Source organism: Rhinopithecus bieti, unplaced genomic scaffold (assembly GCF_001698545.2).
Source record: "Rhinopithecus bieti isolate Rb0 unplaced genomic scaffold, ASM169854v2 scaffold_1014, whole genome shotgun sequence".
In the NCBI taxonomy this organism is placed as follows: Eukaryota; Metazoa; Chordata; class Mammalia; order Primates; family Cercopithecidae; genus Rhinopithecus; species Rhinopithecus bieti.
Window position 1 is genome coordinate 5547653 of NW_016803499.1, and position 17592 is coordinate 5565244.

Here is a 17592-nt window from a genome sequence, read left to right on the forward strand (position 1 = left end):
AGCAGAGGGGAGGGGGAGCTGCTGAGGAGAGGCAGGGCTGGGGCTGCCAGGGCAGTCCGGGCTGCCCAACTTTCTGATGCAACCAGCCCCTCAGTGGCAAGGCGCTCCCTGGCCTCTGTGACAGCCTGGAAGTGTGTCCTGCATGCACTGACGGACACTTCTCATAGTTTCCTGAGCAGCACCTTCCAGTTGCGAAGCTACACCAGGGAACAGACCTGGCTGCACAGAATCAGCAAAGAACCAGAATCCCAAGCGGACATGCCTTAGGGACCTCAGGGAGGCATGGGTCATGAGCTCTGGGGACTCAAGGCAGGGGAACTTGGGGAAGATGCTGTGGAAAAGGAGCCCACGAGGGGTCTGCAGGGATGCATCTCTGTTGGGGGCATGGGGTGAAGAGGGGCACTGGGGCCATGAGATGGAAACTACTAGAGTGTGCTCTCCCATATGGTCCCTGCCATCCACATTCACCACATTCTATGGGCATTCACTGAGCATTTACCTGGGGCTGGCCTGGGTAAATGTTGGGGGAGCCACACTCACCTCCCCACACGTGTGCACGGTCATGCCCGTTCAAAGCAGCACTGTCCCATAGCTGAATCTGTGTGGCACAGCACTTAAAAAGTGGCGACTGAGACCCAGGAATGGAATTTTCATTTCATTTTAATAAATTGAAATTAAAAATTAAAGACAGATCCTTCATTCAGTTATTAGAAAACCTTTCAGTATGTTTGAAATGACTTAGGCATGGGAATCTCCTTTTTCAGTGGTAAATTTTATGAAATCTAAATACAGACCAAGTCGCTCTCATGAAAACTCAGTGTCTAAATTGAAATGTGTAAAATATGCAGTGGCTTTTGAAGACCCAGTACGAAAAAAAAGAACAACAATTTCAAGAGTTTTAAAATATTAATTATATATTGAAATATTTTGGATCTATTAGGTTAAATAAAATATATTATTGCAATTAATTTTACCTATTTATTTTAAATTTTAAAAAGTGGCTATTAAAAAATTTAAAATTCTATCTGTGGCTAGCATGGATGAGCTGACCAGGAAGTAAGGGAGGTTAAAGGCAGAAGACTCAGTGGGAGTCCCCAGAGGTAATAGGGGCCCTGAAGGCATTTGATGAGTGGGATGAACTTGAGCTTTGGTTTCACCAGGAATAGATGGCGAGGTGTCAAAGCCCAGGCCTGCTCCAGGAAGTCTCATAGCAGAGACTTACATAAAACTGTGACCCTCAAAGGGCTCTACTTTCATTGTGAGGGCCAATGAAAAATCTTCTCTTCCCTGAGAAGATTGTAAAGAAAACTGCCTTACTGCTAAGAGAAGGAGAACAAGCTCTGTCCTGGAAAGTCATATTCACAAGCTAGTCCATGCTCAGCTTGGAGGCTTGAATTCACACTACCTAGGTGGCCTAGAAAACTTTGAGCCTACAATTGAAAGTCCAGACTGGCAGTACACCCACATATGTGGCAATGGAAGGGGTAAACATGATTCCTCCCTGAGGACCCCAACTTCACACCAGACTTCAAAAATTTCCACAGATAAATTTTAAGATATATAAGTTTACAATGAAAAGAAAAAAAAACACAAAAAAAAAAACCCCAGAAAGGAAATGAAACACCGTGAATGAGAGTCAGCAGAAGAAAAAAATCAAACAGGGATGTGAACTCAGAAATACTTTAGATACTTATTTAATATACTTATTTAGATACATATTTAATACACTTCAAGAAAAGTTTAAAGTTTGAACATGGAAGTAAAGAGGAAGATACAATTAAAATGCCCTATCAGATATGAATAAGAACCCAAAAGAACTTTTATAAATAAAATAATAATAATTGAAGTTTAAAATTCACTGAACAGTTTTAACAGCAGATTAAACACAGTTGAAGAAACAACTAGTGAACTGGAAGATGGATTCCAGAATATAGTACAGGGAGACAAAGTGATTTAAAAAAAAAAAAGGTAAGAGACGTGACGGGGAGTGAGATGGTCTACTACTGGCCAATAAAAATTTCAGAAGGAGATAATGAGACTGAAGTGAAATCTTAAGAAGTACTAACTGAGAATAATCTAGAACTGATGCAAGACACCAAACCACAGAGTAAGGTAGCCTAGGCAGAACAAAAGAAACCTATTAACACACCTAGTGAAAATGCAGAACACTAGAGTCGAAAGAAAGATCTTAAAGGCAGCCAGAGAAAAAGGACAGATTGTCTTCCAAGGAGCAACAATTCATCATCTTCATTCTCAGTGGTAATGATGGAAGCCAAAGGATAGTTCAATAACATTTTAATGTGCTAAGAAAAAAAGAATTTTGATAACCTAAGGCTTATAATTTTATAATTGGTGGAATTTTTTTTAAGATGACAGTAAAATGGTCATTTGCAGACAAAATCTGAGAGTTTTTCACTGAAGAAAATTTAAATGAATCCCTCAGTCACATAAAAAGGTAATCCCAGATGTAACATCTGAGATATAAAAGAAATGACAAATGACAAAGAGGCAAATAGGTGGGTAAATTTAAACAAACATTGGTTGTATAATTTAGCACTACCAATTAGTGAGTTAAAAATTAAACATGGTTCAACTAAATATACAACAGCAAAGTACTAAGTCAGGAGGAGAATAATTGAAATTAGTGTTCTAGGATGCCTATTTTATTACAGATATGGGTAGATATAGCAATTACTTCTGATATATATTCATTTAAAATGTTCTAGGTTAACCTTTACAAGAATGGTAGTAGAAAACATAACTTCAAAACCAGTAGAGAGAAAAGTAGAATGAGAAGTAATAATCTAATGAGAGGCAAGAAAGAGGAGAAAAATAAAAATTTAGTACAAATGGAAAGCACAAAATACACTGCTAGAATTCAATCCAAATCTATTAGAAATTATATTAAATGTAAATGTATTAAATGATTTTTTAAAAACTAAGTAATATAGTGTTTACAAAAGACAAACCCGAAATCCTATGGTTGTAGGATTAAAAGAAAAGGATTTAAAATCTGACATCAAAGTCAGAAAAGAAAACCACACCAGTATCCTTTATGAATATAAAGTACATTCTTTTTTTTTCTTTCAGTCAGCTTTTGTAGGTTGAAGACACAAACATTCTTAACAAAATATTAGCAAACCAAATCCAGCATCATATAAAAAGGATTATGTATCATGCCCAGGTGGGATTTATTCCAGAAATGTGAGATTGGTTTAACACCTGAAAATTAGTTAATGTATTATACCAAATCAGTAGGATAAGGAATAAAGACCACAGGATCATCTCACTACACACAGAAAGAGCACTTGACAAAATCCAATATCCATTCATATTAAGAGCTCTCAACACACTAAAAATAGAAGGAAATGATGAAAGGTATCTATGGAAAACTCAGAGCTAATGGAAATTGATTGAGTGATCTTCCCCACAAGATCTGCTCTAGCACTTCTTCTATTCAATAATTTTTTTGGAAGTTCAAGCCAGTGCAATTAGGCAAAACAAAGAAATGAAAGGCATCTGATTGGAAAGAAGTAAAAATTGTCTATTGACACAAGACATGATCTTATATGGAGAAAATCTTAAGAAATCAATAGTGACAACAAAATGACTAAAACCAAGAACAGAAAAGTCATAGTTTACAAGATTGATATAAAAATTTAATGTTATTTCTGTATACTAGTAATGAACAATTAACTCAAAATGAAATTAAGAAAACAATTTCATTAACACTAGCATGACAAATAAAATATTTAGGAGTAAATGTAACAAAATAAGTATAAAATTTATATGCCCCAAACTGTAAAATATCACTGAAAGAAATTAAAGCAGATCAAATAAATGGAGGGATATACCATGTTCATTGATTATAATACTCAATTTTGTTAAGATGTCAATTTTCCCCAAATGGATCTATAGATTCAACACGATGCCTATCAAAATCCCAGCAGGGCTTTCCTTTTTAATTGACAGGTTGAACCTAAAATTTGTATGAAAACTCATAGGACTTAGAATGGACAGAAACAATTTGTAAAAGATGAACAAAATAGAAAACGTACATAATTTAATTTTAAAACTTACTGTAAACCTACAATAATCAAGATGGTATAGTATGGGTTTATGGAAAGGCATATAGATTTACAGAAAGGCATATAGACCAACAGAATAGAATTGAAAATGCAGAAATAAACCTATAAATTTATGGTCAATTGATTTTTGACAAAGAAGCCATGATAATTCAAAGGAGGAAATGGAGTATTTTCAACAAATGTTCTGGGGCAATTGAATATCCATAAGTAAGAATGAAACAAAAAAAATCTAGACTTTACCTCATATCATACCCCAAAATTACCTCAAAGTAAATATAGACCGAAATGTAAGAGCTACTTCTATACAACTTCTAGAAGGAAAAGAAACCAAAACAAAACAGGAGAAAATGTTTATGGCTTTGGATTAGGCAGAGTTCTTAGATAAAACATCAAAAGCCTGAGCCATATAAGAAAAGACAAATTGGACTTCATTAAAATTAAAAACTTTTGTGATTTAAAAGATGTGATTAAGGAAATGAAAAGACAGCCACAGAATGGGAGAAAATATTTGCAAGTCATAGATCTGATAAAGGACTTGTATCCAGAACATATAAAAAACCCTTGCAACTCAATAATAGAACAGACTACTTAATTAGAAAATGGGCAAGAGAGTTGAATAAACATTTCACCAAAGAAGACTATGAATGGCTAATAAGCACATGAAAAGTGGCTCAACATCATTAGTCATTAGGGAAATGCAAATCAAAACCACAATGAGATACCATTACATACTCACTAAAAGGGCTAAAATAGAAAAGACCATGTATTTGCAAGGCTGTGGAGAAAGTGGAACCTTTATACATTACTGGTGAGAAAGCAAAATGGTACAAATCCTTTGGAAACAGTTTAGAAGTTTCTTAGGAAGTTAAACAGAAATTTGCCCTATGCCTTCTCAGTAATAATAGATTAAGCAGATAAAAACATTCCAATGAGAATATAGAAGATTTGAACAGACCAATTAACAAGCTTGTTCCAGTGGATATGAACATAACACTGCACCCAACAATGTCAGAATATACCTTGTTTTCAAGTACAGAAGGCACATTTACAAAAATTGATGACATTTTTGCTGTAAACCATATTTCAAAACATTCTAAAGTATTAATATCATATGGATTGCTTTCTCTGACAAGAGGGCAACATTATGAGAAAGCTGTGCTACAATTATAACAATGACAAAAACCACATTGCTACAGAACTCCTAGGATAAACAAGAGATCATAATGGAGATTAGAAAAATACTAAAGTGAATGAAGATGAAAATTAAATGCCATATATCAAAATGTGGGAGATGTAGTTTGAATGATATTTAAAGGAAAAATTTATAACCTTAAATGCATACCTTAAAATTTAGAAAGCCACGAGATTGACAGCGGTTAGAAAAATTAAAAAAAAAAAAAGAAATTCAGAAAGACTGAAAATTAAGAATTATCCTATTCTTAATTTAGAGAGGTTAGAGAAAGAACAGTATATTAAGGCCAAGTAAATAGAAGGAATAAAATAAAGAGAAGTGAATGAAACAAGACAAAAATCACAATAGGGAGGATCAACAAAGCCAGAAGTCCACTAAACATTTAATAAGACAGGTGAATAGTGTCAGGTTTGACCACTAAGGGGGAAAACAGTGAAGGCACAAATAAATAATATTGAGAATAAAAAATGGGACTAAATGCTAATGGATGGACATTAAAATAATAATAAATGCCAATGAACATGGAAACTAAAATGAAATGTATAAATTCCTAGAATATATAACTTATCAAAACTGATACAAGAAGAAATGGAAAACCTGAACAGTCCATAATTATTACAGCCATTGAATCAGGAATGATGAATCTTCCCACAAAGAAAACACCGGGCCTAGATGTCTTTACCTTTAAATTCCACCAAACATTTGAGGAAAATAAAATTCTAATCTTATACAAAATATCACAATAGAGGAAAAAAGAGAACATTTCTTAACTTAGTCGGTGGGGCTCACATACATTTGATACCAAAATCGCATGAAGACCATACAAGAAAAGAAAATTATGTTATGTGTGTATCTCACACATAAATACTGGCACAAAAAATCTGATATATTAAATACTAGTAAGTGAGATTTCAGCAGTGTTTAAGAAATAATATACAATGTGAAGGATTGGTGGGTGTGAGGAGAGGCCGGAGACCGCATACATGGCTGGAAAAATAATCCAAGGAAGAGATGATAAAGGCCTGAACTCAGCAGGGGTTGGGCTGAAGGGCAGGGATAAACAGCAGCAAGGCGACTCTGGGGGCGCAGCTCGGAGAACTGCCCAAGACAAAAAAGACTTGGGGTCCAGCTTCTGGGCCTGGTGGATGGAGGAGTCACACTGGAATGAGGGAAAGGGTAGCAGTGTCTGGGGGCAAATACCCAATTCTGGAAGGCTGCGTCTGCCTGCATCCTGGAGGTTGGGGTCATGCACACAGCTTAGTAAAGGCATGGGCAGGGTGTGGCTGTGGGAGTCCCGGGTTGGGGGGCATTCTCATCCTGGAGGCCTGGCTTCTGGGACCGGAGGCAGTGAAAGGAGTGTCAGGTGGTGGGGGCCTCTTCCCGCCCAACGCTTTCTGAACTGGGACATGGAAACCCAGGACTCCCCTGTGTCCGGCTCTCAGCCATGAACATTTCCGGCAAAAACAGAGAAGAAAGAAACTCTCCCAGCCCACTGTGCTCCTCATATCAGCAAAAGCAGTATGAGCTTAGCTTGCAAAATAAACAGGGCCCAACGTAAACAGTGTGGCAGGTCCTGGAGACCAAGCTAAGAATACTTGCTGGGGGAGGAGGGCTGGAGCGGCCTCTGCCATCTATTCCTCAGAGTGTCTGGGGTATGCAGCCCCCACACAGACTGCCAGCCCTGTGTGACTCCAGGAAGCCCAGTGGGGCCAGAGAGGGAGTGGGCAGGGCCAGCCCTCTCCGAACCTCTCCCAACCGCCTGCATTGGTCTCTGGCCCATGCTGAAGGCCCTGGGTCCTGCTGCTGGCGCCCCCAGCCTGCCCCTGGCCTCAACCCTCCTCAGCCTCTCCATACAGACTGTGGGTGATTATGAAACCCTTCCTTGCTGTCTCCACCTTATCTCCCACCCCTGTCTGTGTCCTCCTTGGGACCAGCTCTTCAACCTAACCAGCTGTGTGACCTCAGGCGACTGCTCAGCCTCTCTGAACCTTGGTTTCCCCATCTGTAAAAGATGGTTTATTTGGGCATTTGAGTAAATAAGAGTCCTCTCTAGAATAAAGAAGACAGTAATCTAAGATGAAAACAGAAAGGGCATGAGGCAGCTTTTGTGACTTTTGACCCTAAGGACACAAGCAGGAATCAAGCTCTCTCATTTGACAAGGGAATGAGGCCCGCAGGAAGCAGACTCGCTGTGAGGAGGGCCCTGGGTCTGTGAGTGTGGGGGGTTTCTGCTCTCCACACCCTGGAGTGAGGCAGAGCCTGAGCCACCCGGCCAGGCACAGGGGGAGCAGGGATCCCAGGAATGGGGATGTCCTGCAAGATAGTTTGGGGGGGGGGTCTGTGTCAGAGCAGACAGCACTGCCAAGCAAGAGTTTTGACGAGGCCGCAGGACTGTGGCGAGAAGGAAGACCCCCAGACCCCTCTCCCCAGTGTGGGTCATGGACACAAAGGAAGAAGAGGGCTCCCTGCCAGGGAAACTGAGGCAGCCCTGAACAAGCTCAGCTGACCTGCACTGGTGAACTCCCTGCAAGGAGACACTCCAGGGCTCCCTGATTCTTAGCATGACCCCTGCCAAGATGGGTGCCAGCTGGCTGTGCATCCCAGAGACCTCTCATCCCATGGCTAGGCAAGCCGGCCTGGGATGGGACTCACTGCACAACCCAGGGGTGAGGGACTGAGCTGAGCTGAGAAAGCAGTTGGGGGCTGGGGCCTTGACTCGCTTCCGGCAGGCAGCCAGACTGGCGGGATGGGGTGGGGGAGGGTGCCGGTGGGGAAGGCCAGGGGCTCTGGCTGGGGTTGGCGGGGCCGGCGGGCATTGGCACCGCTGCACGCCTGCTGGGCCTCCGGGCTGGGGTGGCTGCTGGATTTCCTGCCCCTACTTCCCGAAGTCAGCAGGATTGCGCTTGGGGTGTTTACGGTCCCGATGGCTGCACTGATAACGAAGATAACTCGAGCCAGGCTGTGCCACCAAGCCCTCCAGGCCCAGCCAGGCCCTTTCCCAGGGTCTGTCCCTGAGGGGGGTACCAGTCAGTGGCAGGGCAAAGACTGGGCAGGCTACCACCTGCCCACCCAGGTCAGCACAGCTCTGTCAACTCCTTGATGGGCAGCCAGGTTCCAGGTAGAGCCCCTCAGAGGGGCTGAGATTTAGTGTCAACTGTGGGTGCCACTCACCACCTCAGACACCCCAGGCAGGGGACTTGAATGTGACAGCAGGGAGCCAGGGCCCACCAGGGCTGTGCATGCAGAATCTACCAGAATCCTCGTGACCCCGGCTCAGAGCCTGACAGGGCACCAGGATGTGGCCCCAGCCTTGTTCTTAAACCTTGCCCTAGGGATCAGGGACTCGGAAAACGCTTCCCTTTGTTGCTCAGATGTGAAGAAATTGGGTGCATAATTCTGTGCCTTCAAGGCCAGCGCTGGCCCCACTGCAGGCCCCCACACCGACCTTGGCTGACCGAGGACTGTGTCCTTGTTCCCAGGCCACAGCAGGCTGCTGGACGGCCGCTGTGCATGTCAGGAAGGGGCCGCAGCACTTCAGGAGACCCTGTCTGCCACCCACCATCACCCCCGCAGGATGCCAGGCTCCAGGTCTGGGCTTAAAGGGTGGTCTGTCCCATGGAGCAGAGGCAGAGCCATAAGAAAGGCCTGGGACAGTAGCATAGGGAATGGAACCAGAGCTGGGCAGGGAGTGGTGGGAAAAGGTGGGGGCTGTCCCCGGCCCGTGCTGCCCAGAAAGGGCCACCGGGACTCCTGCACGTCAGGGATGTTCATGCCCCGCCTGCCTGGCTGCAGCCGAGATGGAAACAGGAGTGGAGGTGGGGGAACTGGCTGCCACTCCCTGTCTCTACCATGGCTTTCCCTGATGTCTAGAAACTCCTGGCCATGCCAACAACACAGGGTACCCGGTCCTGCTGTACTGGGTGTGCCAGCCAGGAGTCATCCAGCCCTTTCGCAAAGAGAAAGCCAAGGAAACACCGTGTTCCCCAGGTAGCAGAGAGGCCAAGGCTTCTGGGCCTCTGAGCTTTGCCAATCCTGTGAACGGACCTCTCCCGGGTCTTGCTTCCTGTCCTGCCAGATGGGCGCCATCTCCCACTGGGCCATCTGCCTGGCAAAGGCCTGCACCAGCCCTGCTCAGGCCTGTGCTGACAGAGGGTGGCCAGGCTCGCGGGACCCGGGATACTGTGGTCACACAGCCCCACCGGGCCAGGCACCTGAACACCAGCCCTTGCTCTTTCTGCCTGACCCAGTTTGTTGGTCGCAGGGCCCCACAGCCGCCCCAGGCCATGGGCAGATGGTGCCAGGTGGGGAGAGGGTGACGCTGCAGGTCCTGGGGGCCAGGACGGGTGGAGCAGGAGCAGGAGCCTGGGCTGAGCTGTGCCTGCCCCGCCTGCCCGGCTGCAGCCGAGATGGAAGCAGGCCAGAGCCAGGCGTTGCCGGGGAAACCGGGCAGCAGACGCACTCCCTGCCCAACTGAAATTCCTCTATTTTTAGCCTCTCAGCTACTTTCAGATAAAGTCCATGTAGACGGACTTGCTGTTCGGCAAGATAACAGCCCGCTTCAAACCACAGAGACTTCAAAGGGCAGTGGTGGGCTCAGCCATGAGCCCAGGAAAGGCCCTCCCACCGCCCAGATCCTCCAGCAGCTCCCAGGGTGCCTGGGGTAGAGGCTCCAGCCCGAGGCACCGAGTGACGGGCATAGAGCCTGGTGGGGAGTGGGGGCCTGGTGGGTTCGGGGCAAACAGAAGATGCTTCTCTTCCCATGAACCCATCCCAGCTGGGCCCTGCATCTCCCTGAGCTCTCGGCCGGCCCCAAGTGGAGGCCCCAGACAGCTGGGCCCAGGAGAAGGCTGGGATGTGAGGCCAGCTCCTGCCACCCTCCACTCAGGACGTAGCCAGGAGGCTCACAGAGCACAAAGCAGACTATGAGAGGCAGCAGGAAAGAGCTGGGGGGAGGGTCACTAGGTGCCACCTGCCAGTAAAGACGCCAATTGTCAGAGGATGAGAAACCAGCCTGGCCTGGCTCCTTCCATGGGGGAGCGATGCCAGCCAGGTGGGCAGTGGGCCTGGGCCCCTCTTGGGAGTTGCTGGGTGGGCTGCAGTGGGCCCTGGCGGGAAGGTGGGGAAGCCTGCAGGCCCTGGAGCCTCACATTCACACGCAGATCACAGGGAGGTGCCTGCTGGCCCCAGAACACTGACCAGAGCCGCTGCGGCCGGCGCGTGAGCCTACCTTGTCTTCTACTCGGTTCAGGCGGGCGCCGATCGTGTTGCTGCCGCGATCCTTGCTCTTTTCTATGGGGGATAAAACACCCAAATCAGGGCTGAGTGCTGGGGTGGACTGGGGACCCCGACTGGGCTTGGGGAGCAGGATGGTGGGGCTGGGGGTGGTAGCTGAGAGTCAAAATGCCTAAACCTACTAGGACATTTTAAAAAAAGTGTCCTATGATAAAAATACCAGAAGTGGTACAGTGGGCGGGCATGGCTGCAGCTGGGGACCTGGGCTCCATCCTGCTCCACCCTCTCCACCTTTGACCTCCGAGAGCCGTAGGGGGCTGCCTAAACTGGCCACACTGCCAGCTGTGCAAGCCCGTGCCATTCCACTCCCAGGGCGGCATAGGCCTGACTCCAGGCTGGGGGACATAGCCACTCAGCTGCCCCCGTCACACCAGCCCACATTGTGAGCCGTGGCTGCCGTTTGCATTTGGGAAACCCCAGGGAATGGGCCTTTTCCCTGTCACTCCCCGGAATGACTCACAGCCCCGTGTCCAGGGGACCCAAGGAATTTGGTCGAGGAGCCAGAAAACCAGCCCCCAGGCTGCGGCCAGGTGCTCTGTCCCTCTCAACTTGAGCCCTGCAAGGCCCCCACCCATAGTCTCTTGAATTCTGGGCTGGCAGCTCACCCTGTTCAAGCCCCACCCCAGGCCCATCCCCAGGATCACCCCCTTCTGCAAAGTTGCCCTGGGTTCATGTTTCCACACCCAGAGCCTAACCTCAACGCCCTGGAATTTAAAGGGACCCAGGTAGGTTCTTATGAAACCTGAATATTCCTTTGTAAAATGTACTTTGGAGCCACTTTGCTAGGGGTGGGGTCTACCTCCCCTTACTCCCTGGCTTTCATTTCATGTCATGCACTTTGGAGGTCCAGTGGCCCATTCTGACATCGCGGGGAGAGCCAGGAGGTCAGAGGTGTGGGAGAGTCCATTGCAGGCTGCCACGCCCAGAGCAACTGACACAGAAAAACCCACCTGAGACAGAGATGAACAGCGAGGGTTTCCCAATGGACTGGTCCAGCCTGGTAGGGAAGGAGACGGACACTAGTTCACACCTGGCCCCGGCACTGCACAGATGCACTGCCGTCCATGGGACAGACAGGCTGATGTGCCCAGCAAGACAGTGCACTGCCCACCCACTCTGGGGACACCCCCAACCCTAAGACCTGCCAGGTCACTCCCAACCCCCCAGAGGGCCATGCTCCTGAGGGGGCTGAGCAGGGAGCTCGGAGAGGAGGAGTCGGTGGGCTGCCTCTCAGACTTCCTCTCTGGAGTTAGGAGTAGGAGGCAATCGGTCAGCCATGGGCAAGGCAGCCTGACCCCTTGCCTGTGGCCAGAATGGACACGGGTTCCCAGCCATACCCTGTAATACACAGAGCTAGTTCCCAGGCGAGCCCTCTCGGAGGCACAGCCACTCTGAGCCTGTGCAGGCCCAGGAGGATGGCGCTGATTCCATGGGAACACGTTGGCTCCCCACCGTCAGGGTCTCCAGCTCCAGGACCAGCCGGGGGACACAAGGGGCTGGGCCTGGCCCCTTGCTCAGGGGTGACATGGGAGGTGGGTGGGCTGGCTGCCAAGTGTCCTGAAGTTGTGGGGAGTGTGAAGCTGGTGTCGCTGCCTGCGCAGGGATGGAGGCGGGTGTTTTCCTCCCCGATATACCTCCCCACCGCAACTCCTCCATCGTCTCAGACCTGGGCGGGGAACAAGGCAGAGCTGCCTGGTGGGCTGGCTGTGAACCGTGGCTGTGGCCAGGTGCCCTCCCTCTGCAGGGGTAGGGGTGGTTGAGAGGCGAGAACTCAGGGTCTCAGCTCCTCCCTCCTCCTGGCACCGCTCATTGTGCAGCCGGGGCTGGGCTGGGCAGGACCCGTGCACCCTCCCCACTGCCCCTTGGCCATGCCCACCTCCTCTGCAGCTCTTTGATGCGCACCATGAGGTTGAGGTGGCCCTGTGAGTACTGCTCAATGACGTCCCGCACGTCGTAAGGCTTCCGCGCTTGCTGCAGGACAGAAAGACACACATCACTTCTCCTCCCTGTGCCCCGGCCATGTGGCTCAAAGTGCAGGCAGTGGCAGTGCCTACCCTTGGGAGGCTTGTGAAAACCTGGGAGCTCGCCTATATGGTGATGGCGTAGGCCTGGTCCCAAGTATGCACAGGAGCGAAGCTTGTCCCCATCAGCTTGGCCGCGGGGCTCTGGGTGGTCCTGGGCCATCACCTCAGCCTCTCTGGGTCCCACCTTCCTATCCACTCACCAGCAGGGGCCTGCCCACTCCTCCCGCTCACCTCGCTCCCCTGCCCCGGGCTACCAGTCCTGGTTCTCAATGACTTCAGGAAGAGCTGGCCCAGCCAAAGGGCCAAGGAGCAGCACAGTGCCAGGCACTGACCAGGACGCGCAGCTCTGCATGGCTGCTACCTACCTGGGCCCCAGACTGACCTTTGACATGCTCACTGGCTGTAGCCCCCACTGTCCTCATGGTAGGGAGCGGGTCCACCCTGCATCCTTCCTGGCAGTTTGTGCCAGGCAGCAGGTGTGGCCCCAGATGACAGCCACAGTCTGCGGCACTTGCTGTGGGTGACGAGCATCTGCTTGGGCTCCCACAGTGGGGCTGGGGCCATGTGAGGCAGGGCAGGTGACCCCAGGGCTTCCAGGCTTGTCGCCAGCTCTGAGCCCATAAATGGGACTCAGGTGACATCTTGAAACCACAACAGAGAAAACAAAGCGTCTCATGATATCAGGAAACCCCAAGCCACATTTGTGGCCTTGCTCCCAAGGGCCTCACTCAGGTGGAGCAGCCAGGCTGAGTCGGGGTTTGATGGCCTAGGAAGGCCTTGGCCCTGCAGGCAAGCCAGCACATAGGACAACAGACTGTCTCTATCCCGAGGGGCCACTGGGTGACCAGGTGAGGCCCAGGGTAGTCATCTTTAGTGCTCAAATAGCCTCCTTAGCACTGAGCTAGTGGCTTTCCTGCCTTTTGCTGGGGAATTTGCAAGACCCAAGAGACAAGCCAAGTAGCTTGGTGGGGAGGGGCAGAACAGGGCCAGCCCCAGTCAGAGGGAGGCAATTGAGGTCGAGGATGAGAAAGGAGGAGGCTCAGGTACCACTGAGGGCCCGGGCTGGGTCTGGGAACGTGCCCTCCCTGCCCACCTCCTATCTCTCTTTGGGGTCCCTACTCCTGAGACCAGGGTGACCTTAATCTGAGGATGCAGTCATTTCCACCTTGGGAAGCTACAAGTTCCCAGATGGTGAGTCCCTGAGGTCAGGGATCCAAGTACTCACTTTCAGCTCTAGACACACTTCTGACATGCCCAGGGGTTCTGCCACCAATGCCAGAGGCTTGGTGGAGTTCTTACAGCCCACCCAACATTGTTTTGGACCCCAGGAATCCCAAGGCAGGGCAGAGACCTCCTACCTACCAAAGACTGGGCCTCAGAAGTTCAGGAGTTTCCTTTTTCACCTGACACCAGCAGGTAGGGACCTCACTGGCAACACTAGCCACTTTCTGGGCCCTGAACTGGCTCAAAGTGCAGGCAGTGGCAGTGCCTACCCTTGGGAGGCTTGTGAAAACCTGGGAGCTCGCCTATATGGTGATGGCGTAGGCCTGGTCCCAAGTATGCACAGGAGCGAAGCTTGTCCCCATCAGCTTGGCCGCGGGGCTCTGGGTGGTCCTGGGCCATCACCTCAGCCTCTCTGGGTCCCACCTTCCTATCCACTCACCAGCAGGGGCCTGCCCACTCCTCCCGCTCACCTCGCTCCCCTGCCCCGGGCTACCAGTCCTGGTTCTCAATGACTTCAGGAAGAGCTGGCCCAGCCAAAGGGCCAAGGAGCAGCACAGTGCCAGGCACTGACCAGGACGCGCAGCTCTGCATGGCTGCTACCTACCTGGGCCCCAGACTGACCTTTGACATGCTCACTGGCTGTAGCCCCCACTGTCCTCATGGTAGGGAGCGGGTCCACCCTGCATCCTTCCTGGCAGTTTGTGCCAGGCAGCAGGTGTGGCCCCAGATGACAGCCACAGTCTGCGGCACTTGCTGTGGGTGACGAGCATCTGCTTGGGCTCCCACAGTGGGGCTGGGGCCATGTGAGGCAGGGCAGGTGACCCCAGGGCTTCCAGGCTTGTCGCCAGCTCTGAGCCCATAAATGGGACTCAGGTGACATCTTGAAACCACAACAGAGAAAACAAAGCGTCTCATGATATCAGGAAACCCCAAGCCACATTTGTGGCCTTGCTCCCAAGGGCCTCACTCAGGTGGAGCAGCCAGGCTGAGTCGGGGTTTGATGGCCTAGGAAGGCCTTGGCCCTGCAGGCAAGCCAGCACATAGGACAACAGACTGTCTCTATCCCGAGGGGCCACTGGGTGACCAGGTGAGGCCCAGGGTAGTCATCTTTAGTGCTCAAATAGCCTCCTTAGCACTGAGCTAGTGGCTTTCCTGCCTTTTGCTGGGGAATTTGCAAGACCCAAGAGACAAGCCAAGTAGCTTGGTGGGGAGGGGCAGAACAGGGCCAGCCCCAGTCAGAGGGAGGCAATTGAGGTCGAGGATGAGAAAGGAGGAGGCTCAGGTACCACTGAGGGCCCGGGCTGGGTCTGGGAACGTGCCCTCCCTGCCCACCTCCTATCTCTCTTTGGGGTCCCTACTCCTGAGACCAGGGTGACCTTAATCTGAGGATGCAGTCATTTCCACCTTGGGAAGCTACAAGTTCCCAGATGGTGAGTCCCTGAGGTCAGGGATCCAAGTACTCACTTTCAGCTCTAGACACACTTCTGACATGCCCAGGGGTTCTGCCACCAATGCCAGAGGCTTGGTGGAGTTCTTACAGCCCACCCAACATTGTTTTGGACCCCAGGAATCCCAAGGCAGGGCAGAGACCTCCTACCTACCAAAGACTGGGCCTCAGAAGTTCAGGAGTTTCCTTTTTCACCTGACACCAGCAGGTAGGGACCTCACTGGCAACACTAGCCACTTTCTGGGCCCTGAACGGGAGATCCTGAGATCAGGAGGGCTGGGATGGGGTCTGTGTCCTCACAACACACCTGTGCCTCATGGAAGGAAGGGCCTGCTGCTCCTGGGGCCACACTGGGCACCAGGATCTCCGGCATTGCCCAGAAACGACACACTAAGGCCTGTGATAGGGTCAGGCATGGGGTTGGACTCTAGGCAGACCTTCTGGCCCACCATGTACTCAGTTTGATAACAGTCATAAAAAACGTACTTATGTACAGGCTAGTAATAACATCCTCAGGTCTCAGTTTCTCCTGTAATAATGGGAATGCTAAGTCCTTCTTCTCTCTTCTGTAAGATAAAATGCTGAGCCCCATCTCTCTCTTCTGTAAAAGGGGATGCTGAGTCCTGTTTCTCCTTCCTATAAGAAGATGCTGAGTTCTCTTCTATAAAATGGGATGCTGAGTCTTGATTCTCTTTTCTGTAAGATGGGATGCTGAGCCCTGTCTGTCTCTTATATAAGGCGGGATGCTGAGCCTTGATCTCTTCTCTATAAGATGGGGATGCTGAGCCCTGTCTCTTGGTCTTCTATAAGATGGGATGCTGAGCCTTGATCCTCCCTTCTTGTAATATGAGATGCTGAACCTTGTCTCTCTCTTCTTTAAGATGAGATGCTGAGCCTCAGTCCTCCCCTTCTATAAGGTGGGTTGCTGAGCCCTGTTAGCATCTGGTAGCCTCTCTTGTACCTGGCAGCATCTCCTGTAAGATGGAGATGCTAAGCTCCCTTCAGTAAGATGGAATGCTGAGCCTTGATTCTCCTTTCTGTAAGATGGGATGCTGAACCCTGATCCTCCCTTTTGGAAGATGGGATGCTGAGCCCTGTTTCTCCGTCCTGTAAGATGGAGATGCTGAGCTCCTTTCTGTAAGATGGAATGCTGAGACTTGATCTTCCTTTCTGTAAGATGGGATGATGCTGAGCCCTGATCCCCCCTTTTGGAAGATGGGATGTTTCTCCTTCCTGTAAGATGAAAATGCTGAGCTCCCTTCTGTAAGATGGGATGCTGAGCCCTGATCCTCCTTTCTGTAAGATTGGATGCTGAGCCCTGCCTCTCTCTTCTATAAGATGGGACGCTGAGCCTTGATCCTCCTTTCTGTAAGATGGGTTGCTGAGCTCTGTTTCTCCCTTCTGTATAATGGAGATTCTAAGTTCCTTTCTGCAAGATGAGATGCTAAGCCCTGCTTTGCTCTGCCTTAAAGGAGAGAGTGAGGATGACAGAGGATGGGAGTTGAGAAAGGTCAGGGAATCCTAAGCCAGCACCATGCAAGAGCCAGAGTCAGAGCCGGCTGTGGTCGAGCCTCTCTTCAGCACACACTGAACATGGCGTGAGTCATGGTGGTGAGCCTCCTGCAGACCACAGAGCTCTGGGAAGGTGAAGCGTGGGGCACCTCCAGGCATGCTGGGTGAGGTGTGGGCAGGTGAAGGGAGGCAGGGCAGGGGAAAACCAAGGCCTGGGAGTCCCTGGGCCACTGTGACCAAGTGGGTGTAGGTGTGTGTGTTAGCAGCCTCTGCAGACACAAGTTCTTTCGAACAGGCCTGTTGTGGGCAAGGAACTATTATGTGCCTGAGTGTGTGCACGTCTGCAGGAGCAGGGCTGGGTGGGGCCTATGAGCAGAGAGCTCTCCACACCTTCAGCCACAGCCTTACCTGATATAGGGTATAGCCCAAGGAGGCTCAGTGATGCCCGCGGACCATGAGGACCCATGGTCCAGGGGCATCCCAGCCCACAGAGACTTATCCTGGAGCCACTGAGATCCCTGCTAGGATATGGTTAGGGCTCATGGGGCCTTTTGTCCGGTGGTCATCCAGGGTTGGGCTAGAAAGATCATCCTGATGTCAGGAGCCTGAGATGAGCTGAGATAATGCAGGCCTGTCCAGATCGACTGACGGTGGACAGGGAGTTCAAGGCAAACTTGAAGGGCGCAGAGGCTCTGGCTCCTTGAGTCAGACACAGGAGTGGCTAGCCAGAGACTTATCGGCCATCAAGGTAGGCAGGGGGTGTCATCTGCCATGTCAGCAGCCCCTGAGGCCAGCGGGGGTGGGGGGCGGGTG

At 50.2% G+C, this 17592-nt stretch overlaps 1 protein-coding gene across 1 annotated transcript in view; it reads right to left on the reverse strand.

The window, feature by feature from the left end:
* The window catches only part of KCNQ1 (potassium voltage-gated channel subfamily Q member 1), a 336495-nt gene that overhangs the window by 63462 nt on the left and 255441 nt on the right, over positions 1 to 17592 (reverse strand). The window contains exons 14-16 of the mRNA XM_017886015.1: positions 12449 to 12543; positions 11523 to 11569; positions 10508 to 10569 (exon numbers count right to left, since the gene is read on the reverse strand). Of these exons, the coding sequence (XP_017741504.1) occupies positions 10508 to 10569; positions 11523 to 11569; positions 12449 to 12543 (204 nt within the window). The remainder of the gene's footprint in view (positions 1 to 10507; positions 10570 to 11522; positions 11570 to 12448; positions 12544 to 17592) is intronic.